The sequence below is a fragment of the Glycine soja genome, chromosome 7, assembly GCF_004193775.1.
Source record: "Glycine soja cultivar W05 chromosome 7, ASM419377v2, whole genome shotgun sequence".
Taxonomy (NCBI): Eukaryota; Viridiplantae; Streptophyta; class Magnoliopsida; order Fabales; family Fabaceae; genus Glycine; species Glycine soja.
The window spans coordinates 40,708,359-40,734,596 of record NC_041008.1 but is presented as its reverse complement, the minus strand read 5'-3'; the positions used below and the strand labels follow the sequence as shown (position 1 = coordinate 40,734,596).

The following is a 26,238-nucleotide window of genomic DNA, read 5'->3' as shown; positions in this document are numbered from 1 at the left end:
TTCAAACCTACGTACAGTGCCTGTAACTGAGGCTTTTGGGGTGACAGATTTCAATTTCATAGTCATGCATGCCAATTTTCTCTTTGTAAGGCATGGTTCTGAAGGAGAAGCTCCAGGTCTTAGTATAAACTGTTTGAAAAGTTATAAAATTGGAATGCACAATAGCCATGTATCTTTCTTGACTAAGATAAGCGGGGTAGAGGGGCCATAATCGTAGAAAAAACGTGAAAAAATGAGAGTCATTGAGAGTTGCTTCACTGTGAACATGAAAATATAATTGATTTCCCCCCACCACACTACCATTTTTGCAATGGCTTACCTTTTATGACATTAGTAGAAAAGCATCAGTAGACATTGATATTTAAAGTACTATAACCCAGGTTTTATTCCTTATAATTTTTTCTCCTTACTAGCTATAGGTATTGATCCTTATTTTCATAAAGGATAATCCCTTTAATTTCTCTTTATTGAGATATTCAGTAACGGACATAGTCAATCATTTCCCACTGAAACTTCGTGGTACAGAACCATAAAAGGAATTATGTTGAAGTTCAACTAGTAATCAGTATCAAGAAAAGTCATGTATGGAGAAAGTGTACATTGAGATAGGATACAGGACAGAAGTACAAAAGCTACTACTCGTACATATCGCCCGATTCCTATAAGTAGCTAATCAGTTGCAGAGACTGGAAGTAAACACAAATTTTAGAAAAGATTCATATATATGCAGGACAGTGACTAAAAAAAACACATACGCCCAGCATATCATTTTTACAAGACTTCTAAGGAGTAAAAAACCAGAAAAGGATGAGTTTGATAGAGAGAACAAGTAACTCCTGAGCATAAGTTTAAAACATCAGAACGGTTAAAGTAGATAGCAGTCCGTTGCTCAGTTTTCTAACCACCCACAGCAGCCAGAAACTTCTTCTTGCTTGCTGGTTCCTCATGCAATACTACCACATCACTCACTTTCTCAAACAAACCTTCCAACTTGTCCACACCAAATCTCTGATATTCCAGTTGTTTCTTGTATCGCTGCTGGTATATAGCCTCGAAACAACCTAGGAATATTCTACAAGAATAGCTTACCAGAATCTCTTGCAGCTCATACTTGAATTGCTCGATAAAATGGTCATCGACTTCACATTTGGCGGCTCTACCCTGATTGCCCTTTCCTATGCAACTGCTTTCATCAGGTTCTTCGATGACTACTCTTTCTTCATCTGAGAACTCATCTGAAGAGCATCCACCAGTGACAATATTCATATTCTCTTCCTGGGCTCCCTTTCCTTTCTTATCTTTCTTTGCCAGAGAGAGAGGAGGAGCACTTGGGCCTGTCCTCCAGTTTCCGAGATACACAAATTTACGATTCCCTTTCCCTTCCACAGCCATGGTGTCACCCATCTTCTTGAAAAGATTGACCAACTTTATTGCCCCATATTCAGATACATAAAGAGGTCTCCCATAAAGTTTCTGGTACTCTGCTGGAACTCGGGCCAGAGGCAGGCATCCTCCAGAAAGTTCGAGCAACCTTACCAGCTGCCCCTTGAGACCATTTAAATCCCCAGGCTGTACCCATAACTGGCATTCATTAAGGTCACTTGAGGGCATCATAGACCCTCCTGGAGCATCGTTCAATACAGATGGAAAGCTATGTGATCTCATAGTTGTTGGCAAGTAAGTCGTGTTCGATGTGCCACAGTTGTATTCAGACAGAGATTGTGACACCATTGAGAATTCCCTCGAGTTATAATAGCTCTGTGACATACCTCTATAAACTATTGCTTCTTCTTCATTTTGTCCATCAGAGTTGTCATTGATATGGCATCCCATCAAATATCCAGCAAGATCAACTGGACCTCCACGGGGTGGCACTAAAGCCTTCGAAGGGGGCACAAAGCCTTCCCCACGAACCACACTGGGCCAGTCCCAGACAAATTTACCAGCATTGCATAGGGCAGAAGAAACACCCACGTTAGCAGGGATGACAAGAATTACAGTATATCCCCGCTGACCAAGAATGTGAAGTGCTGGTGCAAAATCAACATCTCCAGATATAAGCATTATAGAGGATGGCGGAGGGTTGTCAAGAGCAAATAAGAACATGTCGACCAAGATAGCTTTATCAGCAGCATCTTTTCTCCCATTGGGAACATCAATAAGTTTAACACCAGTTCTCTGACAGCCCTCTCTAAGCCGCCTAGGGAAAGCATTGAAATCCCCATATGCAGAAAACATCATAACAGCTCCTTTAATTACTGGGTGCACCTGTAAAGCCATTCTTATATTACCTGCTACATCCTCAGGGCGTACATCACATGGAACAGGACAATTTTCAATATCCCATAGGATTGCTACTGGGCCATCTAAGGAGCTATGGAGTTGCTGGTTTAAAGGACATTGAAGAATGTTTGCGTTTGATTCAGTCATAGTCATAGTCTTCCCTTTTGGTTCCAAAGTGTCTGAAGCTATTATTGGTGTCGATTTACTTGGGGTAGCCATCAATGCACTAGAAAATCAGATGTTCCTGCACATAATGGAGTGAAGACATCATTAAACAAACAAATCCCCAGAAACATCATATTGCAACATAGCGAGAAGGTAAGACTATAGGCATGAAAACCACAAGACCTAAAATAGACACACTTGATGCACCATAAAAGAGAAAAAAGACCTACATAACTAGAATAAAATCAGATTTTTTCCCTTCAATCAGAAGCAGGTTACAACTTAAAGAGTATCTATTCTAGGAACTATCATATGTCAACACGCGCTACCAAACAGTAATTAAAACAACTAGAGCAAGAACCAGAACAGCCTCATTGCCAAAGAAAGCCCAATGCAAGATATCTACGTCACAGATTCCACAATGGAAATCAATGTTAAGGATATTAAACTAAGGACTAACAAGATTATTGAACCCACGTACCCCCCAAAATAAAGATTCTGAAACATATTCAAAAGTCAAAACATAAAATGATTTCATAACATAATATGATTTGTATCCATCACTCCACTTTATATGCATCAGTTCAGTCCATGTATTTAACCTAAATTAGAAGATAATTAGGGAATCCCAATTATAAGGCAATGGTCAAGCCAAGTTCACTGTCACAGTACCATAAGGGTCTATCATCACTTGATGATGTCCCCCAGTGATTGAAAACGACATCAACAAAACGCAACAACGAATATTCATAAGCCCCAACTCTTACCCCCACACCACTGCATATATTGAACCAAGACCCCATTCCAATACCACTGAGATCAAAAACTGAAACACCAAATCAAAAGAAACACACTTTATGCAATTTCTACCACTTATCCGTACAACAAAACACTCAAAACACACAACCAGAAAAAAAAATTGAAGTTCCACAAACCTAGGTCTGGCAACGCAAAATTCAGAGCAAAGAAATTCCATCAGGAAAAAAAAAACACATATTTGAACAGAAAGCAGCAATATTTCTTCCAAATTGCTCACCTATACAAGTCAGTAAGCAGAAATTGTTCTAATCGGAACCAAATCGGAGCAAAAGTGTTGGAAAAAGCAGGGAACTCAAAACCCAAAATCCCACAGCACGCGTTATCTATAAATAAACATCTTTCACTAAAACCAAAAATGAAGAAAATAAATAAGAGAGATACCAATAATTAGTGGAAGTAATTGGAAAATAATTGGGGAGTTATCAGTGGGAAATCAAATCGGTTGATGCAGAAACGCTTTCTAAGCAAATGAATGATCAATGATCCCGAAGAAGAATACTACCGTATAAGAAACGCGTGATTATTGAAGAATCGGATAGAGAGAGTAGAGGAAGTAATTTTGAAGAACAAGGATACGGCAAGGTGTTGTTTTTGGGTCTGGGATTTTACTTGCTGCTAGCGAAAGGAAAGAGTGAAAGTGAAGAAGGATTGGGATTAATGGGGACTTTAGGACTTAGGATTAATCGAGATTTGAATATTTTATTGTACTTTCTTATGACATTGTGATGTACTATACAATGGACATTATGCTATATAGGCCTTTATTTTATGACTCTATCCAAAAAAAAAGCCCACGTGGCCTGTGTCATGTTCTATACAAGCAAATACGTGTGTGTCCTTCCTATCCTGAACAACTAGTAAGTAATCTATAAGTTCACACGGATAAGCTGGAAAATACAACTGATAATATAGACGTTAATTATATAGTTATAATATTATATAATATATTAATTTTCTAAATTTAAAAGCAATTGAATGAGCTAAAAAACAATATAATATAAAAAAGCAGATAATTAGTATGTATAAATGAAATTTGATGATGATATAAAATAAAAGCAGGTGTTATATACCATAACAGAAATAACAAAGTCGTGTTATATACCATAACAGAAATAACAAAGTCATGTTGTTAAAATCAAAGTTTGTCGCAAAAAGTTGAGAAGTAAATAAATGTGTAATTTACAAAAATTTATCAATGTTACTTCAATATTGCAATAAATTTATAAGCAAGGCCAAATGAAAGCATAGTTGACATTGGAATCAGGAAATTCGAACACTAATTCCATGTCAACTTTGAAGCTTTGGGATTTGGAAAAATCTCTCCATCCAGATCCAATTTTTGTCGTCTTTCGCCAGTGATTGTAAACAATGTGGCATTTGACAGCACAGTCTGCTATGTTCAATTGAGTGAACCATTTCTCTTTCATAAAGTAGTGCATACTACTTGGAACATCCTGCTATAACCAATAAATAAATTTGAGTTAATGAATAATAATAAAAAACAAACAAAGATGCTTGTTAATTAATGAAGTATGTAACTAAGTATCTTACCAAGTTGTTGCACGTGGCCTTGTATTCATTAAGAAGCAACTTGAAAGTCGTACTTGATGGTATAATGAGTGTCATTTTAGAAAAGATTTTGCAACACTGGTGGTTTTGAATACGGTTAGCAAGAAGAGAGACTGACCGTAATAGGCTAATGTAACATAGTGAGCTCCCTCGAGCCTATAGAAAGTCCTTAGTCTTGTCCATCTGTGCACAATGGTTGGGCTGGTCAAATCTTTATTGTAGACAACATCATGCAGATTGCCATGTCTGTCAATTAAATGCCAGTGATGATCGAGTTGGTCTTTCCATCTAACAACAAAAGGCCTACTGACTTCACAAAACATCTATATTTGAAATAGTTCAACATTAGAATGAGCCTAATTGGTTGCTTAGTTGTAGCACAATGATTCAAAAATCAATTTGGTAATTGGAAATGATGGAAAATAAAAAACAAAATCATGTTTATTATGAAGGTCAAGTTCAAGCTTTTTAAAAAGTTTTTTTAGATAAAAAGGCCAAAATCAAACTATAAAAAAAGTTTATTAAGCTTGACAAGCCGGCTTGTTTAAGTAATAATAATAATAATAATATTAATAATAATAATAATAACTATTATTTATACCATTTTTATGACATTATAAATGACAGGATGAACTGACATAAAGTGTTTAAAGAGTTTACTTGTATGTGGACAATTTTCAAAAAGAAAAAGATTCAAGTTAAAAGGATAATGCAACTAGATTAATACTTTCAAAGAAAAAAAATATTTTGTAAAGACATTTTCAGACAATTTAAATATTTTTATTTGGCTATATTAGTATAAATCATCTCTAATACATATATTTTTTAATATTATGCTCTTTTTTCATTTTCTTTTAATATATTTTGTATTTTAACAACTTGAATTCAATATGATTTTGTTTATCAATTATTTTTAGATTTGTACATTACTTATATGAAATTTTATAAGTTTCTTTTTTTTAATTAGTATTTCACCATGTTTTAAAACAATTAATTGGTCAAAGACGTCTTTAAGCAAACTTTTAGATAGGCTCGTAGGTCAAGTCAGACTTTTATGTAAGCAGAGTCGAACCTTTAAAGAAAAGTCTATGACAGGTAATGAGTCAAGCTCAAGTCTTGCGTATTCAACTCAAGCCGAACTCAAGCCTAGTAAAGCTTGACTTAGCTCATTTCTACCTCTACTCTCTAGGAGGGGATTTTTTTTTTTTGAAAAATAAATGCCGGATTTTATTTATTTTTAATTTATTAACTGTAAAATTTTGATTGGTTGTGGTTTGGAGTGAGTTTTTATGTTTGTGCTCGTATAAGGATTACTCTAATTTTAAATATGTGTTTAATTTTTTTATCTTAAGTTCAAGTTTACATTATTAGGATTTATAGGCAATCTGATTAGGTATTTAATAGACTGTCAAGATTTTATTTTTAGTAAAATGTTCCTTAGTAGGCGAGAGGAAAAAATATTTATAAATAATTATTAGCCTCAACTCTTATGAACTTTGTATCGATAAGGACATAATTCAAATTATATTGATTTATTCTTTAATATATTTATTATTTAAAACAAAAGTAAATTATAAATTTTATTATGCATTGGTGAAAATATAAAAAGATAATAAATATTATATTTTATCAAATTTCTTTTAATGTTACATTGCGTTATGATAAATCATACTTGCTTTTTTAAATGATGCAATGTCGAAATGAATAATGGTAGCTATTAAATAATTATATGTACTTTATGATAATAATGCCATCATTAGTCATTAGTATACTATAATGTATTTGGAAAATAATTATTTTGCATAGATATTATATAAAATTAAAAATTAATCATTTTTTTGTAAAAATAATTTAAAATAATATTATATCACTTATGTTGTTAAGAAACTAGTGTCCTTTCCTCCCGATGTCTTTAATTTCAAATTTTAGAAAAATACAAGATGGTATAAAGTGAATTTGATTTTCAAATTAAAAATGACAGTAAAATTATAAATTTCTAGTTAATACATTTATTCCCGTCGGTAAATGCTTTTTGAAAACAACTAAGGTATTAAGGTTGTATCTATCTTATCATCCAAATATTTGTTGCATTTATTATAAAAATGTATTTATTTAGTGGCTTAATTAAATTTTTCATACCTCAAATATAAGTTGTTTTTTAATTATTATTTGATATTTTTTTTAATCAAGTACCTAAAAAAAATTCAGTTTTGTTTTATTACTTGTCGTTAGTCACTTTTGATTAAGTTATGACATGACAGACTAAGTGTTACGTCATCACGCTATCAGGCGTTACAGTGCTGAAGTAATCCATGTCATACTCCCAAGAAAAGCTCGAATGACCTTCAACAAATGGGTACCTGTACCCGAAAACCAACACAGGTGGGTAGGTAGAGAATACTTAGGGGAACGAGACAATTCTCTCTAAGGAACTCTGCAAAATAGCCCCATAACTTCAAGAGAAGGGGTGCCTCCTCACAAAGAAGGTCGTAGTGACCAGGCTCGGGTGACTGTTTACCAAAAACACAGGTCTCCGCAAAGTCGTAAGACCATGTATAGGAGCTAACGCTTGCCCAATGCCGAAAGGTCAAGGAAGTTGGTGACCTGATGACATGGGAGCCGACGACCGAAGCCCCAGTGAACAGCGACTATAACTATAACGGTCCCAAGGTAGCAAAATTCCTTGTTGGGTAAGTTCCGACCAGCACGAAAGGTGTAATGATCACCTTATCATGGACACTTCATTGTCACGTCACATTCAATGATGTGACACTCCGTCTCATCATGACTTAACGAAAGGAAATTAACAAGTACTAAAATGAAATTAATTTTTTTCAGGTATGTATTTGAAAAAAAACAAAGTTTTAGGTAATAATATGAAAATAACCTATTTTTTCAGGTATGAAAAACTTATTTAAGTCAATCTTGAAAAAAAAATTTAATTAACAAATAATAAGGAGGAGTTTTCTCAAAATAAATAATTTAATTTCAGATAAAATAATAAATGATATATTTTATTATTTTATTAAAAATAAAAATAAAAATGAAAATCGTAAATTTAAGTTATGTCTAAAAGCAATTCTTATAAGTCAATAAGAAAAAAAATGTCTCTCAAATACTTTTATTTGATCAAATATTTGTAAACTTGTCAAAAAAATTAAAAATTTATTAAAATAACTTAATGAACATATATGTAATTTACTTTTCTATAAACTTAAGAAACTTTATCCCGTTTACTTTTTTAAGATAATTCATCATTCAAACTAAGAAATACATTATATTAATAAGACATTTTTTATTGGTAGAAATAAAAAATAATATTTGAAATTTACAATAACTCACCTATCAATTTATCATGTTTAATCAACTGAACTAGATTAATAAGATAGTATTAAAGGTGAAATTAAAAAGTTAAGATGTGTGTACATTTAATACCTTGACAAAGCTAAAACACAACCCAACAAGATCAAATGGTGAGATATATATTTTAGGTCCAAAGAATAGTGAAGGAAGAGTGAAGAAAAACATAACATGTTACATGTGTACATTGATCATAAACTGCAAAACACCAATTATAAAAGATTTAAATAAGTTTTTCATGTCATATATTAAATAAGTTTTTCATACCTATACTTGAAAAATATGTCGATTTCATATTACTAACAAAAAAATTCATTTTTTGTCAAATACCTACCTGAAAAAAAGTTAGTTTCATTTTACTACCTATCGTTAGTCGCCTTCTATTAAGTGATGATGTGGTAGATGAAGTGTCATATCATCACGCTCAATCACTGACATGTCAGTGCCACGTCATTGAAGGCAATGACGTGACACTCCATCTGTCACATCATCACTTAACGGAAGACAACTAATGACAGTAGTAAAATAAAACTAAATTTTTTTTCAGGTACTTGATTGAAGAAAAAAATATGAGGTAATAATATGAAAATGACCTATATTTTAGGTATGAAAACTTAATTAAGTCTTGTGAAATGATGCTAGTAGACTATAGGAGTGTTGAAATCCAAACCAAATCAAAATAAACAAAAAATCGCTCAAAAATCAAAAATCGAACTAAATCAATTCTTTTTAGATTTAGTTGGATGATTTTATTTCTCAAACATGTCGGTTATGTACCTGCAGACGATTTAACTGATCATGCGCTTGCTACGACATTTGCACATTTAGATGCTACTATTGTACTATCAAGAGGATTAGCAGCCAAATGTATCTATCCAGCAGTAGATCCTTTAGATTCAACCTCAACTATGCTCCAACCTCGAATCGTTGGTGAAGAACATTATGAGACTGCGCAAAGAGTTAAACAAACTTTACAACGTTACAAAGAACTTCAAGATATTATAGCTATGGCACAATAGCCCTAGGTTCAACAACAAGTACCAGTTTGACTTGGGGGTTGATAATTTAGTAGCAGTGGGAAGTAAAGTTGCTTTGTTACCTATTCCGTTAGGAACTGTGGATTTTTTGGTCCATCATATTCATGCATTTACAATTCATGTAAGAGTAATGATACTCCTAAAGGGTGTTCTATTTGCTCGTAGTTCACAATTAATACCGAATAAAGCAAATCTAGGTATTTTTGCAATGAACCAAATCGTAACACTTATATTACTTTAGTGTTATGTGTTTTTTTAGATGATTTTTTAAGATATATTTAGTTTAAAATAGATGCAAATTTAACATAATTTTATTGTAAATGATATATCATATTAAAAAATTTCGTAAATTGTTATTATTAATTTTTTCAATGTAAGTTAATTTAAAAAATATATATAAATTCTAATGAAATAATATTTTAATAAAAATCAATTCAAAGCACAAAATATTAATTTGATTTTATTGAGTTTGATTTGATTTAAATTTTTATTTTAAAAGAAAATCAAATCAAACAGTAACTTTTTTATTAAAAACTGAATAAAACTAAGCCACCAACACCTCTGGTAGAATGCATGTTTCAAGTCAACCTATCAATTCACCTTGTACCTTATGAAGAAAGAGAGAACAAAAGCCATAAGCTCTTTCACGTAGTCAGTAGATAATTGTCCCTTTTCGGTATAACCTGACAGAGCTCCAATGTTATACCTTTTCTCTCTCTAGACAAGACAAACAAGTCTCTTTACTGAAGAACGTGTTCATGCATTTAATTCTCAATCAAAAGGGGAAGATTGATTTACTTAACCACCATGTCTTCACCAAGTATGCATTTAAAGAGAAGAATTGAAAGACGAGTTAGAAGTTCTATGATTTTACACCCTTTGATCATTTAAAGTATAGCTTTTGTTGAGAGTTATCTTGTAAAGACGGTAAAGTTGTAAATCTTTGTAGTTTGTGAAAGTCTAAAGTGACTTGGTTTTTTTAAAAAATACTTGGGAAAATGACCTTTCTAGTATTGGTGGAAATCCTTCAAAAATAAAGGGTTTCAGTGGATCTATGTAGGTGCCGGGGAGCCTTAACCCCCTCCCCCCTAATTTTTTTAAAATTGCTTATATTTTATTAAATATTAATATAATATTTTCCTCCTTTTTCTCCAATTATTTTAAGATAAATTTTAATTAATATCATAAGAGTATTGATTAAAAAATTTAAAGTGAGAATGTTTTTATTGGAAGACTGGTTTAAAAATCTTTTTAGTTCTTTAATGAATGTCCAAAAGACATTAGTTAAAAAAATCTTTATTTTAATATAATAATATATATATGTTGGGGCCAAGTATCTTTTGCACAAGTGATTTTAATAGAGAGAAACATAGGCACAGAGAGTCCAATTTGAACGCAGCTTATCGAACAGTGTGATCTTAACCAAAAACAAACTGGACTGGGGCAAATTACAAAGCGTAGACGAGAGGTAACTTATTCCACGCACACACCGTTTTCTATTCTTCCTCTCTTCTCTATTTTCCCATTTTGTTCCTAAAAAAATAATTGAACTTCAAGTCCACTCTCATCTTTTGTTGTTACACAATGCTTTTAGCTCCTATCAATTTCTCTTGTAGAGTTGCAGTTTGTTCCCTTCTTTATCTATAATTTCTTTTTTAAATTTTTTCTTATCAATATTTTTGCTATATTATTTCTTTTTTTGTTTTCCGGTTTTTTTTTACTGCATTATTGAAGCCTCTTCTTTGCTGCTAGCCTGTCACCTAGAGACATCTCAAGAATTACATATTTGATTTGTTGAGAACTTGAGGTGTGTGGAAAATGTTATCTTTTACTAGGTTCTTAGACTTCTATAATTAGAAAATTTATTTATTGAATGTCTTATATCTTGTTAGATGGCCGTAACTTTGGCTTTTCATAGTCTGGTTCTTGGTGTTGTTTTTTTTCTTTATTTTGCTAATGTAATTAATTAGATTATATAGTAGTTTTTTTTTTATTACATTGACTCTAATTTTTATAGCTTTTTGCCATTCTGTGGCTTGTTATATTATTTGGATTTATATTCTTATCATTTTGTATATACTTTGACTTATATTATATCATAAATGTCACATTAATTCGAAAGTAATATTTTTAATAGATATAACAATGAAGCATAAAAAAATAGATTTTAGAGAACAAGAAAAGATTAGTTTGAAGTTATATCTTTAACATCTTATTGTGGTTGTTCCTACTCATACTAATCCAGATTTAAAGAACTTATACATCACGTTTGAATTGTGTCGATCATCAGAAAGAATAAGACAATTAATTACATTTTATTTGATTGATCGATTAGTTTATCTTATCTTAACTTTTTCAATTTCTATAATTACAACAGAAAGATCTTTTTCAGCAATGAAGATTATGAAAACAAGATTGTGTAATAGGATGGAAGATGAATTTCTTACAGATAATATGGTCATTTACATTGAAAAATAAATAACTGAAAACTTTATCTCTGATTCAATTATTAATGCGTTCAAGCATTTGAAGGAATGAAAGACCATGTTTTAAGTATAGATGTGATCGTTTATTTGATACTAATAGTTGTATTACAGTGTGTGCTCACTTTTGTTTTAATGAAAATGAAAACATATATATGAGTACAAATTGCATTTAGTTATGTAAGTTGAATTTTAAGTATTTGAATATCACTTTTATTTTGGTTCCCTCAAAAAATTGGTCAAGCTCTGCCATGCCACTGAAAGGATTGAATGAGGTTGGAAACGAATTAGTATAAATCTTTTGCGTGTTTTTCTCTTTCTCTATCCCTCTACACGTTTTCCTTAGGGGCACTGTTGCTTTCGAACTTATATCTTGATCTCCAAAAAAGTTTAAAAGTTCACAAACACACAATTCAACCCCTTCTTATGTGTTATTTGTTTATTTTAATTTGTAATAGAACTCTGCCTTTAGGGGTTGAACATATAGCAGTGCAAGGATAAGAACGATCCTTAAGCACTATCAAGAAAGAAGGACAAGCAGTTAATAGACCACCTCTCTTCAAGGGTCAAAACTATGACAATTGGAAGCAAAGAATAATAGAATTATTTGATGCTTGTCATATAGACATGTGGGATGTCGTGGAAAATGGGAACTACATTCCTATAGATGAGAAAGGTGGAGAGAACCCTCGATCTGCATGGACAAAAGATCACCAGACCAAGTATTTTCTATATTCAAAGGCTAGGAACACGAGACCATCGAACAATTGTTTGGACAACTCCAAAGTCCAAAACATTATGAACAATTTAAGGTCTCTAAGTAAAACTTAAGATAATCATGATGATCATATAACCAAAATTTTGCAAAGTTTGCTTATACAGTAGAGACCATAGGTGATAGCTCTATGTGACTCAAAAGATTTGAAGTCTCTACCTGTAGAAGAGTTTGATGGAACTCTCCAAGTTCACGAGTTGGAGCTGATGGAGGATGAAGGACAAAGAAAAGGCAAGTTTATTGCCTCAAAGGTCCAAAAAGCTTTAAAAAGGTCATTATCCAGAGAAAATGGTTATTTACAAGCAAAATAAATAAATTTTTTATTCTACTTGCTTATTAATTGGGTGGGAGATTTAAAAGATCTTTGTTTGTAGATATCTAATATATTAAATTACATATTTACCCTTAATCATTCATAAGTAAATTTGTCCTTTCTTAAAAAACTCTTGGTAGCTAAATGTATTAGAATTTGGCTTTTGGATTGAGATTTTCTAGTTAATGTATTGATTTATGTCTTTCAATTTAGGTATATTTGATTAACGTGTTTTAAGAAAATATTATGTTATTAATGCTATAATTTGAAGTGTTTTGTTGTTTTTAAATCATATCACTTAATATTACAGAGTAGCAACTACTGCTCAAATCAAGCAACAAAAGAGCATTCAAACTCACTGTGTCCGTGATACTCTTCGTAGCTGCAAAATAAAAAAAATAAAATAAAAAATAGACTGAAGGCTGATCATTAGCATTCTCGCGCTATTATGGAAGTATAAAATTACAAAATATGTACAGTACTCAGTAAAGTTTAATAGACTGATAAAGTACTCAAAATTCAAGAGCAAATGTTTATACCCATTTCTGAACCGATCCACGTTTAGGACTTCAACACCCTCACATATCTCATTGGCTGCCACATTAAACTACATTAGCATGGTATCACATACAGTGTAACATTTCCAGTCATTTTTCAAAAACAATACCATTGGTACAGCCTTAATTTCATAGACTTTTCCCAGAGTGATCTGTTGCTATCTCATCAAATTATAGTCAAAACACTGGGGTGCCTGAAGCCCAGGAGGAAAGAAGGGTGGGTAAGGGGAGATGAATGTCAATGAAAAAGAGCTATTGAAGCAATTCCAACTGATTTTTGGATTAAAGTTTGGAAAGTATTTTTGTGAATTACAATGTACAATAACAAATTCCAACGCACCAGATGAAGAAGGAAAATGTAAAATAGGAGAAAATTGTTTGCTAATAAATTAGTCAAGTGCTGAGAACAGGATGCAAAGTAGACATCATTTACAAGGGTAATATAGGCTGCAACTGTAACTAGAAATCAATACAATAATCAACTAGCCATCATGCAACTGCTTGTAGATTTAAATGAACAAAGGACAAAAACATCAGAGGGATCGTGAGTTTTAGTTCTCACCTAATTTATGGTTACAAAAATATATCATCAAGAAGGGACTTGTAAAATGGTTTTGTAGGTCTAAGCATCACAAATTTAGGTACCAAACCAAACATAATTATTTACCTGTCCTTCAATTCATCCGGTTGGTGTCATTTACAGTCAGCAGGGATCAAGTTTTGCATAATTTATCCTCCAATTACCAAATCCTTCATTACTGCAACTCCCATGCATCGTGTGCGCATTCTGCAAAGAACAATGTTCTCATATTGAAATTTACACATTCCATCAATCTCTACATCCATCATCCCACAGAAAACCCTGAAGAAATTAAGTCAAACCAAAACTAAGGGCAACACAAACGAGTTCAATTGTGTCTGCCATTTGTTGAAAATAAAAAAGATTTGTCACACGGCAATATCAAATGGTTGCAAAGCAATGAATGGAGAATGCACTCTACAAGCAGTAATGGTTCTTTTTTAATTCTTTCATGCAATAGTGGTTTGTCTAAATGCTAATGGGGCCAACGAAACTTAAAAACTACGGTCACAAAAAGGTGAGAAACACTTTCACATAAACCTAGTACACCAAATTTGGGTGCACTATGGTTCCTTATGACACAAATTGCAAAATGGGCAAGACACAACTAAACAACAGAAAACTCTAGAGTTCATTCAAACCCAACATAAAAGATAAAACTATCCAATATAAACACCATGTCCATGTAAATTGAACCCAAAGGAGTAAGTAACATAAAAAATATGAATCAATGGCCTCAGACATTGTAGACGCGGATCAATTCACAGAACAAAAGAAGAACCATTTCTCGAGCAATAATTAAACAAAAACCAATGCTCAAGAGGCAGTAATATTTACACTCCCGCGTCCACCATAACAACAAATTCAACCTGAAAAATCGCATACACCATTCACCAATCTTTCTTTAACCAATCAAGAATTCTTCGAGTCACGAATTTTCTTTGCCACGGCAGCCAAATTGTCACGCAAAGCCAAAGCCTTGGAAGACACAGCCTCACCATCCAACATAGCATTACAAGGCTCGCCATAACAACCTTGATTACAATCCTCAAACTCCGAAGCCAGAGCGGAAAAATCCTCCCTCATCAGCAAACTATTGTGAAGAATGGAGCACGCGCCAATGTAAGCCACGGCCGTCTTAAGCTCCTCACACACCGGTCGACTCAGAACCCCCCAATTCCTTAGACTCGCCGCGGCTCTGAGCGCGGGAAGCCGCATGATTTCATGAGCAGAGTTGAAATTCTCTTCAGCAGAGGCAGGAGCAGGGTTTGCATAGGGAACCATAAGCCAGGGAAGCAGAGGATACTCTGAATCGCCGATTAGAAACTGATTACACGGCGCGTTTAGGAGGGTTCCCTGCTGGATGTCGTTGTAAAGAGTGGAGGCTTGTAGAATTTGGGAATCGGATTTGTGTCCGAGGAAGCCGGCGGCGATGGTGAGGATCCGGGAAGAGGAATCGACGACTATTTGGGCGGCGACTTGAGAAACTGAGACTTTGTCGTTGGTGGTGGTGGTGGTGGTGGTGCTATTGGCGTTGACTACTATATTAAAGCGGGTGCATAGGACGGCGCCACAGCAATTGGGGAGGCCGGAGAGGGATTGGAAGGATTGGGAGATGGAGGGGAGGTCGGAAGGGGAGGGGAAGGAGACCCAGAAGCGGAAGTTGGTGCAGAGGACGCGGCAGAGTTGCTTGACGCAGAATTTAGCGACGGGGTCGGAGACGGCGAAGCGGGCGGAGATTTGTTGGTAGTCCTGGCCCTCGGCGAGACGGGAGAGGCCGATGGCGAGGCGGGCGCCGGAGGAGAGGTGGAGGGAGTGGAAGAGGGGGGCGGGGTCGCGGCACTCGAGGAGGGGCTCCAGGAGGCCGGAGAGCCACTCGAAGGAGGAGGAGGACATGAGGAAGGTGTTGCGGAAGGAGTCCGGGGTGCGGGTGAGGGGATTGGGGTGTTGAAAATCGCGTTTGCGTTTGTTTTTGCGGTGTTTGGGGGAGAGGGAGAGTGTGGCGGCGAGTTGGTGGGAGAAGAGGAGGAGCGGGAGGATGGAATCAGTGGAATTGTTTGGAGGGACGGAATTTGGGGGGAAAGGGAAAATGTTGTGGAGGAGGAGAAGGAGGAGTTGGGAGATGAGGGAGGAGAGAATGGTGGCTAATTTGCGAGATTCCATCGTGAAAGAAAAGGGAATTAGGGGGAACGGAAATCGAGGTTTGTATGTTTGGGAGTAAAAGGGGGACGGAAAATTGTACAGAGTCAAACTAGTGCGTGAGTGTGTGAGTGAGTCATTATTCTTTCTGACACAAGTGCCCTTTCATTGGCTCCATGCGTATCACCAAACCTTCCATTTCGGCGCAGGGCTCAGCTTTTTTCGAACCTTCCATTTCTGCCGCACGTGTCACATGTTCTACCTTCTTCCTGGGCAGTGTATGTTTCATTTAGTCAGATGCTACTCTCACCCGTAGTACATAATTGTAACCATGGAACAAAATCTTATACACACATGTAAACGCAAAATAACCTTACGTCAAGAAATGTGAAAGAGATTGTGACTCTTCAATAAGAGTTAAGAGATGTATATCTGTGAAAAGTTAAATCTATTTACTAAAAACATGCAGAAAAACACAACTAAAGTACAAACAAAAGGATAACATAAAAAAAAATCATATTGTTTGTATCTAAAACTTCTCTCTTTTTTTTTTCTTCTTTTTTCTTCTTGTGAGCAGATAGAATTAAGAAAATTATTATTCTATAAAATGTTATTAATAATATGTCATTAAGGATATAATTGATGTGGATGTGCAATATTAATGACTACATTATATCATGAAAAAAATTCGTCAAAATATCCTATTACATCTAATCTATATAAAAGATTATTTAAATTGTATAATTTAATATCAAATTGATTTTTAATAAAGACAAATGTAAAAAGTGACAGATAGAATGTATATTTCTCCTTCATATATATATATATATATATATATATATATATATATATATATTGATTAGTGTAAAATTAATTATATATATTGTTATTATAATAATAATTAAAGTTAGTTAGTATAAAACTGTACCACCACCACACGCACCATCCCCACCAAATCCAAACACCGCTTAACCACGGCGCTGCCAAATTAAACTGCCCCGATCTGCCGCAGAGCAATGCTGCTTGGAGCTCCGGCGTCCTCTTCACACTTGCTCCCTCTAAAGCCATTTGGCTATGTTACTGTTATGGTCGTACCCATATGTTAGCCCATCCCCACCCCCCCTTCCAGGTTCTGGAACGTAAATGGCAGATCTTGATGACAATTGGTTTAGGCATGTATTGATGCAATTCGGGAATTTGTCTTTGAAATTTGAATGAACGAACATCTAAATCTATATTGTGAAGGACACTCTGCACATAACTATTGTTTTTTGGACTAATATTGGTTAAAGGTGCAAAAGTAAAAAGAAGCGATTTTTTTTGTCCAAAAGCAAATTTTCCAAAATCAATCTCTATATTATGATAATGATGAATGAATAAGCAACTTTAACTATAAATCTGAATGTCTGCTATTTGCTTTTTGTCCAAAAACAAATATTTCTTTGTTTCTATTTTTTAGAAAAATTTATGAAGCTTTCTTAAGGCGTTCTTGGTGTTTATTAATTGTTCAAAGAAAAAAAATATGAAATTGTTCTCATAAATAAGATAAAATTATTTTAGACATAAAATTTCATTAAAATATAATACAAGACAAATGACGTCTTGGAATTGTCAGACATACAATGAAGAGGATTTGTGTAAAGATCCACCAATAATAGGATATGAGTATAATAAGTCTTAAGTATAGAGGATGTGAGTATAATTTGGTTTTTTTTATTATGATAACAATTAAGATTATTATTATTTAAAATAAAAATTAGTTTAATTTTATGTGTAAAACTAGTAAAAAAAATTAAAAAATATTATTTATTAAAAGTTAGATATTTAAACAATTATAACAAAAGAAAAAAAATTCAATCCTCCTTTGATAGATTTCTAGATCCGTCTCACGTAATCAAAAATACAAATCAAATTAATCCTTATTACATTTTAATGACAAAATAATTATACAAAACTTACTAGGTTGAAGACTAATCTTGCTCACGATATGGGAGTGTCGCTCATCCAAATAAGCATGGCAATAAGGTGATATGAAGATGGGTATATAGTTCCCCATCCTCCTCTTCACTTCCTCAAAATCATTCCCAATGGATATGAAATTTTTTTTCTCATTCATGTCCTCGTTGAATGTTGGGTATACCTGTACCCGTTTGATAATTAAAAAAATACATAAATAAATAAAATTTAAAAAAATTGAACAAAGCTAAATATATTCTTTATTCAATGAGTCAAGGTTAAAAAATAATTTCAAAAACTTGAACAAAGCTAAAATAATTTTTTTTTAAATAAGCAAAGCTAAAAATATCAAATAAAATAAGGGTATTTTAAGAATGATATGTGTCGGGTAGTGGGACAGGTACATATACAAGACAAATAAGTACATATCGATACTTATTCCTTTACCTATTTTAAAAAGTTGGATACTACTCATCCTGTATCCGATCAAATCAATGATTACCCATTTAAGTCAGGTCGGGAGCAAGATGGTACACGCGGGTATGAGTTTGTTTATCATGAGGTCAAATTTTTTTTACACATAGTGAGAATCAAACATAAATTCTTTTGATAAATATATTATTCTTTCACATGTGAACATAGTAGAAATTTACATTATTATGTCAATCCTTTAAATTTATTTTATTTATTTATTTATTAAACAAAATTATATTAATAGGGGTCGATAGATTTAGCCCGATCTCAAAACCTCTTGCATTTTCTGACTATATATAACTAGATTTGGTTTTCAAGAAAAAAAAGGAATAAACACGAGTAAAAATCCCTTCATCTGATCTATAATATATTTATCTATTTATATATATTTTTTACAACATCTATTTATATATTATTCATCTATATATATATATATATATATATATATATATATATATATATATATATATATATATATATATATATATATATATATATATATATATAAAAACTATTTGATCGTTGTCATGGTAAGATAATTTGCATTTTTTTTCAATGCATTTTATTTTTGTTTTTAAGAAATATAATATTTTATTTTATTGTTTTTTTGTCTCTCACTCTCTTTTTATAAAAAAAATTTGAATAATGCACGGATTTCAATGCTAATTCAAATTAATCTAACCATCTCCTGTCACATGTCAACTTTTGGCTATCTTTTTGTCATTTCTCTATAAAAACAATCGCAACAACTTGAATGATTTGTTTTTTGCCTCGTACTTTTTAGACTAAACTATTAGTTAGTTATAATAAATATGTCCATTTATTTGTTCGATAAGCATCTATTTCCTTAATTTCTACTTTTTATCCAATTATGATCTATATGTAATTTACTGAAAACTATTTTTCCTATAAAAATCTAACCATCCTCCTGCTAAATGTCAACTTTTGGCTTCTTAATTTCCTGCCAATTGAATTTATCGTCATTTCTCTATAAAAAAATAATGGTTGAATGGATTGCTTTGAATTTTGGCTAGTGTTTTTGCTAAGAACCAGTAATACCTGGTTATACCAATAACAACGGCTAGTACAAAATGATAGCCACTTGTATTAATTAATTAAGTGATTGAGAGTTTGAATTTTAGTTAATTTTTTATTATGAAATAAATCATCTTGGGAGCATAACATTCACTTTATATGTGTTCAAAACTCCCAACAAAGATTTATCATTATTTTCGATGAGAGACAACTTTATATTAATATCATGGTCAAAAAAATAAATACCCAGTTACAATAAACATGTCCTAGTATTTTTCATGTACCAACTTCCTTAACTTATGAACTAGGAACAATATCAATGTTATGTACCCACAATTTATTTATATATTTTTTTTGTTCCATTATAACATCGTCAGGTTATTTTATATAAATCAAGAAAAATTAATAAATAGATAAAAGAGAATAAAATTTTTATAAAATTAATTTTATTATTATTAATTTATTTAATTTTATTATTATCCATCATTAATATTATAAGAGATATAAGTAAAAAAATAATAAGTAATGAAGAGAGTGTTGAAGTAGAAGGACAAACCAACGTTTTGTCTTGGATTTATCCACAACTAGCAATGATGAATCAAGCCCAATTTTTTGTTGTTCAACGATGGTACTGAACGTTCAAAACATGGAGCTTGAAATCTCCTGATATAAAATGAACAACTAGAAATTGTTAAGCAATAAATATACAAGAATATGCAAATACTAATCTTATATTTAGATATTTTGTTATATTACTTGTATTTCATTTCATAATAATTTTTCTTTTTTATATGTGTGTGCATGTATTATTCATTTTATTTAGTTTTAGAAAAGTTAATTAAACATTTGTGTGTTTCATGTGTGTACGCTTGTGTGTTGTGTTATTCCATTTTTTACTTGAAAAAAGTTAGTTGTATATGTGCATGTTGGAAAAGCTAGTTGTGTATATTGTGTTATGCAAAGAGCCTGTGCAAGTATGTTATTTATTTTTTAATATTTAGAAATGTTAGTTGTGTGTGTTATTCATTTTCTAAACTTTATAAAAATTAGCTTAAAAGATAATACAAACCAATATTTTAACCTATGTAATGTATATGATAAATGTTCATTTTATATAATTAACATTTATAAAAAATAGTTTGTTTTGAATATATATAAATTATAATATAATTAAATCCGTAATAAATGAATATTTTTTAACAAATTATATTTTAAGTGGTTAAAGGATTTCATTTGATGAGGCAACGTTGTTTTAATTATTTGATATTTTGTTGTTTATTTATTTTTATTCCTTAATTAGATGATATATTGTTGTTTTGTTTCTATTTAAGGTATTGTTCTTGTCAAATAAAGGATATGATTTAAATGAATTATCTCAGCACAAAGATGTACAAACTGGGGGGAGACTCCCTATAAACATGTATACCTAAAGGTAAGGTATGAGCAAAATTTGCTACACTATTAGCAACAAAATTTGCCTCTCTATACACATGAGACACCTTAACAAACCAATTTCTTTCTAAAAGTTCCTTCTTCACAATAAGAAACAGCCGCATATATATGATGATCAATCAGAGTAGGAGAGAGAATCATATTCGCCATTACCTTGGAATCAGTCTCTAGCCAAACCTTCTTGAAATCCATTCTCCCATGCAAGCTCCAAACCCGAGATGATACCCCAAACTTCAGTTGCAGTGATAGTGTGCCAAGTTCTGTGATCATCAGAATGATCCCAAATGAAACCTCTCTAGATTTTCTCTAAATCCTTACAAATAGAAGAAGGGAGGAGAATAGTTTGCATGGAATATATAGGGAGATCGTGTATCACCCAATGGGCCAGAGCTTGCATCAGAATTCCTTTCAACTTTTTTATTCTCTAGTCTTAGGTTTTGAAATTTTTACAGTAACTATAGTTCATGTACTCTAATTCTTCACATCTTTTATTTAAATATAATTGGACATTTTTGTTTATGGTAATTTTGTACAGTTCATCTTTGAAGAGATGTATAAAGCATCATTTGTTTGGCTTTACAGACATAGATTTGCCGACTAATAAGAAACTTTCTCTTAGGAGTTTGGTATGTGCAAATGTAACCTTTGCTCTTTGTGGTGTGTGAATATAGCATTTATGAGCTCCAAGACATTAATATATAATTGCTTAATGTTTTTCCTTTTTTTCAACTGAATGACAAAGTGAAGAGTGTGGAAGTAGAAGGCAAACATTTTGTCTCCAATTTATCCACAACAAGTAGTGATGAATCAAGCACACTTTTTCGAGTTCAACAATGGTACTGAACCAATCACTGTCTAAAACTTCAAAGCATGAAGCATGAAATCTGCTGATATAAAATGAACAACCAAAAATTATTTAACAAAAAATAACATGGGTGGGGTTATGTTTATACTATGTAATCCTCCACTCATTTCTTTTATATACCTTTCAGAACCATACAGAAAATATTTGAAGTTATTGAGCTTGCTTAGTAACTTGAAATATTTTTTACCATAGCCTGCTGCCACTAAGGAAATTCTAGTCACTGATATTTTTTACCATACAAAAGTTGTACACTAATTTGTTAAGACTTCCCTCTAGACGCCTAACACGACAGCTTGAGTAGCTGAGTTTCAGTTAATCTAATTCAATTTTAATGCTAGGGAATCCATGCTGTCTGTCTACACATATATAATACATAATTTATCCTCCATTAGGACTTAATCTAAGACCTTAAGTACAAGTCCGGCTCAATGTTGAATAAAGCCTAAAACAAACTATGAAAAAGACCTTTTTACCCATGTTAAGTCTTTTTGTTAACATATGTAATCTTTTTGCTATATAAAAACTTAAAACAAATAGAACCGAGATCTCTAGCTATTAGTCAAGGCAGAGTTGATATTATTTTATGTGGAATCGTCCTTATCATTCTTTTCCTTCACTTCTGCTGGAATTTGAAGCAACCTGTATGGAGGAGTACACGTTTAGGGGATGGATGCCTCAGAAACCTTTACATAAAACATATTCAGCATGATATTTGATCTTTACTGCTCTTGTAGCACCATGATATTGAGCATTGGATATAGGCTTTACATGCACGTTATTACTTAATTAAACAGGCAATTTTGAATATATACAGTTATTACTATAGTCAAACACACTACGCTGATCAATGGACATAAGTCACAGAAAATGGAACAATGGTTTAACAAGAGAAATAAGCACAAGGCAAATAAAATCCTACCTCCAGAATAAAACTGTTCGAATCAAGTACCAAAGGAACACTTAAATTTCAACTATGATATTCTCTATAGCTGAACAAGATTTTTCAAAGGAAATTATAGAGATTGAAAGTGGATCATTACGAAAGCAGTCTCACATGGCCGCGCCTATTATGGAAAAAAAAAAAGGAACCAAAATATGTACAAGAACTCAGCATGCTTCGTAGTCAGACAAACTAACAGAAAATTTAACTGAAAATGGACAAAAAGTTCACTCCCTTCACTGAGGTTTTGCCCGCATTGATCCATGATTACGACTTGAGCACCCTCTCAATAGCAGCCACATAAAACTCCTTCGGCATGGTACCAATTACAGAATCACATTTCTCACCATTTTTAAACATCAAAACCACTGGTACAGCCTTAATTTCATAGTCTTCAGCAATTTGCATGTCAGTGTCTGTGTTGACTATAAAGCACTTGAGTTTCCCAGCATACTCAGTTGCAATCTCGTCTATTATCCGGTGAACCATCCTGCACGGGCCGCACCAATTTGCGTAGAATATAACAAGGACTGGGGTTTCACTTTTCAGAATGGAATTATCCCACAAGTCTTTGGTAACTGGTGTAGCTGCCAAATAACAACTTTACATGATTAAAGGGCAAACCTATTGATTCAAGCCACAATAAACACTGACATCCCATAAATGACAAAATTGAAACCAGGACCAGCTAAAAGTAAGAAACAAACAAACAAAAGCATGAGCCTTGAATCACTGAGTGAAATATTTCAACATAAATCCCCTCCTTAGTCACTAACATAGTTACATAGAGAAATACTTTATACTCATTAATAAACACAAATGATTTCAGATGCCTTCTAAATGGTTGATTCTTATCCTCTCTCTTTTTTTTTTTTTTTTTTTGTGGCAGAGGGGACATTATGTATCTGATTCCATAGGTTATCCCATCATTATGATTTAATTCAAATAAACTAGCAGTCTGAAAAGGAAACAATTTAAATATATTTATTATACAGCAATGTGGTCAGGTAGCCCAAGCATCCAAGCATATTGATAAAATAGCCATCAAAAGAGGAAAGACGTGGTGACAAATGAACTTCCCAAGCTCTTAAGCTGAGAAAACAAACAAGACAGTTCAGAATTATCAAATTGGCCTCAAAGTCCTAGAAACGAGAAGAAAAAAGTAACTATTACAGTAATGCTAGCAACTCAAACTAGGAATCAATACAATGATGAATGATAAACTAGCCTACACAATTTCCTTGAAATTTAAATAAGCAAGGATAAAAAGATCAAATGGATACTTTGGTTTATAATGCTTCTGATCTGTATTTACAAAAATCATCATTGTGACAGGTCCTGTATGCTGGGTTTTCTGGTGGAAGATAATCACAGGTAACAAACCATATGTTACATGTCAATCCTTCCATCATTCCATGCCTCAACAGGTTATTTGGGGCAAAAATGATTTACTAGGAAAAGTTTTGCAAAACTTAACCACAGTTCAAAAGAATGAATCTATTCCAACTGCAACTTATACTCTGAGTAGTTTGGAAAATTTTTACGTATGCATTCATTCATAAAAAATAAGAAAAGAGAAAACGAAAGGACAACTATATTCTTATTTTTAAGAAGATCCAAAATGACCATTTCAACACTTCCAATGTTTCACAGAACTAACATTTTTTCCCAAAGGTTTAATCATGCACAATCTTTACGCTTCCCTAATCATTACTCATTTGGACCGCAGGGACTTGAACGGATGAAAAAGTGTATGTGTAGGGGCTAAAACAAGTTAAAAAGTGTATGTTTGGAATCTAAAACAAGTGGTTTCTAGATATAGGGACTAAAATTTACAGATTGTGCAAATATAGAAACCAACTTGAGTAATTAAACCTTCCCAGAAATACCTTTAAGGACATTGGTTGAGTTTATTTCTTCAGACTTGAAATGAGTACCAAAACAACACCTAAAATTGTTCTTTTCAGTCACTCCAAACCTATCACTGAGCAAACTCACGTCGTAACACATTCTACACACCTTATTAAAAACCTAAGCCTGAAAAAGCTAAATAAATATGAAAGTTAAGCGCCAAATAACACACTTTAAGTGTAAAAGGATTAAAGGAAAAAATACTGACACAGGCACCTAAAACCAAAAGGACAAAGCACTCAATCAATCAATAACAATCCAGAACTTCACAGCAAGAAAAGCATTATCAATGAAAGAATGGAATCCAAATCAATAAGTCATGAATGCTCTCTTGAACACACACAAAACACGATCTTGCCCTCGATCTCAAAAAGCTTAAAACAAGAAATCCCAGAAGCGCAAAGAGGAAATAAAACTAAAAAAAATACCTCTAGTTTTGTGGCGCAAAGATTGAATCTTGGGCAAAACAAGAGGGGTTTGAAGGCGACGGGGTTGGTGGGGCATTCGCAAAACGAAGGGGGGACGGTGAGGGAAGGCATGAGAAGAAGAAGAAGAAGAAGAAGAAGAAGAAGAAGGGTCGATGATGGTGGCTTTGTGAAGGGTAGGAGACGAGGAGGTGAGAGAAAAGGAAGCCATTGAAGAGAGAGAGAGTGACAAGTTCAGTTGAAGAAGACAAATGCAAAACAAATAAATGGGACCGCACGCAACAAGAGCACAATGAAACCTCAGAAACAATAAACGCACGAGGGAGAAAAAACGTTGGGTGGACGCGTGGATGTGGATGCTTGTGACGACTGCTCACAACTCAAGTTTTGTAAGGATTTTTTTTTTCACGCTCAACAATCTCTATTCGTGGAATCAAATATTACACTATTTGTATTTTTATTTTTTGTTTTTATTTTTAAAAAATTATTTTTATTTTTAAAATATTAAAATCTTGAAAACATGTTTGATTTTATTTTTTATTTTCATGAAATTACCGTAATTTTATTTTATTCGAGATGAGATTTTTGTTCTCAATTAAAAAATCAGAATTTATTATTTTTATTTTGTGATTGTTTCCTATTTTCATTTTTACTTAAAATATTTTCAGAAATCCAACTAAACATATTTTCATCACCGTTTTATATTTTAATGAAGTAAAAATGAAAAAAAAAAACCACTAAATCAAACAGCCGTTACTATATTTGTCTTGTATTAAATCAAAATACCACTACCATCAAATTATATTCACTTATTGTTCATGTACTCGTATTTAATTTATAACTACCTGATGATGCACTTCTAAAAGTTCTAACTTCTGTCTATTCAGTATCTTTCTAGTTTTAAAATATGTAAAGTGAAAAGGTCGATGTAGTATTTTTTAGCATGTGTATTACGCATGTTAGATGTTTTTATTTATACAACTAAAATATGTAAAGTGAAAGGTCGATGTAGTAATATTTTAGTATGTGTATTACGCATGTTAGATGTTTTTATTTATACAACTAAAATATGTAAAGTGAAAGGTCGATGTAGTAATATT

At 32.7% G+C, this 26,238-nt stretch overlaps 3 protein-coding genes across 7 annotated transcripts; all 3 read right to left on the bottom strand.

Moving 5' to 3' along the window:
* Nucleotides 1-520: 520 nt before the first annotated feature.
* On the bottom strand, nucleotides 521-3,990 carry LOC114419706. Of its 3 annotated transcripts, XM_028385456.1 has the most exons (3): nucleotides 3,770-3,990; nucleotides 3,485-3,610; nucleotides 521-2,527 (listed from the first exon to the last, which is right to left on the bottom strand). In XM_028385456.1, exon 3 carries the CDS (start codon nucleotides 2,500-2,502, stop codon nucleotides 898-900), a length of 1,605 nt encoding a protein of 534 aa, XP_028241257.1. In that variant the 5' UTR covers nucleotides 2,503-2,527; nucleotides 3,485-3,610; nucleotides 3,770-3,990; the 3' UTR covers nucleotides 521-897. The 3 variants fall into 3 exon arrangements, with proteins under 3 accessions (XP_028241257.1, XP_028241256.1, XP_028241258.1); XM_028385455.1 differs by lacking the exon at nucleotides 3,485-3,610 and having other exon boundaries at nucleotides 3,649-3,990; XM_028385457.1 differs by lacking the exon at nucleotides 3,485-3,610.
* A 9,237-nt stretch (nucleotides 3,991-13,227) lies between these two features.
* Nucleotides 13,228-16,305, bottom strand: LOC114419704 (protein ALP1-like). Of its 2 annotated transcripts, none has more exons than XM_028385453.1 (2): nucleotides 14,811-16,305; nucleotides 13,228-14,148 (listed from the first exon to the last, which is right to left on the bottom strand). In XM_028385453.1, exon 1 carries the CDS (start codon nucleotides 16,102-16,104, stop codon nucleotides 14,854-14,856), a length of 1,251 nt encoding a protein of 416 aa, XP_028241254.1. In that variant the 5' UTR covers nucleotides 16,105-16,305; the 3' UTR covers nucleotides 13,228-14,148; nucleotides 14,811-14,853. The 2 variants fall into 2 exon arrangements, 1 of the variants encoding a protein (XP_028241254.1); XR_003668285.1 differs by having other exon boundaries at nucleotides 13,323-13,555; nucleotides 14,029-16,303.
* A 5,924-nt stretch (nucleotides 16,306-22,229) lies between these two features.
* LOC114419703 (thioredoxin M3, chloroplastic-like) lies at nucleotides 22,230-25,448 on the bottom strand. Of its 2 annotated transcripts, XR_003668284.1 has the most exons (3): nucleotides 25,142-25,435; nucleotides 22,782-23,389; nucleotides 22,230-22,501 (listed from the first exon to the last, which is right to left on the bottom strand). XR_003668284.1 is itself a non-coding variant. In XM_028385451.1 (2 exons), the coding sequence occupies exons 1-2, from the start codon at nucleotides 25,347-25,349 to the stop codon at nucleotides 23,070-23,072; spliced, it is 528 nt and encodes a 175-aa protein (XP_028241252.1). In that variant the 5' UTR covers nucleotides 25,350-25,448; the 3' UTR covers nucleotides 22,721-23,069. The 2 variants fall into 2 exon arrangements, 1 of the variants encoding a protein (XP_028241252.1); XM_028385451.1 differs by lacking the exon at nucleotides 22,230-22,501 and having other exon boundaries at nucleotides 22,721-23,389; nucleotides 25,142-25,448.
* Between the last annotated feature and the right edge of the window lie 790 nt (nucleotides 25,449-26,238).

Bases quoted from the DNA above. Each gene is read 5' to 3' on its own strand.
- LOC114419706 (XM_028385455.1), bottom strand. From the start codon at position 2,502: ATGGCTACCCCAAGTAAATCGACACCAATAATAGCTTCAGACACTTTG.
- LOC114419704 (XM_028385453.1), bottom strand. From the start codon at position 16,104: ATGGAATCTCGCAAATTAGCCACCATTCTCTCCTCCCTCATCTCCCAA.
- LOC114419703 (XM_028385451.1), bottom strand. From the start codon at position 25,349: ATGGCTTCCTTTTCTCTCACCTCCTCGTCTCCTACCCTTCACAAAGCC. The intron at 23,390-25,141 runs GTATTTTTTTTA...GTTATTTGGCAG, and splicing joins TTTGCGCCACAAAACTAGAG to CTACACCAGTTACCAAAGAC.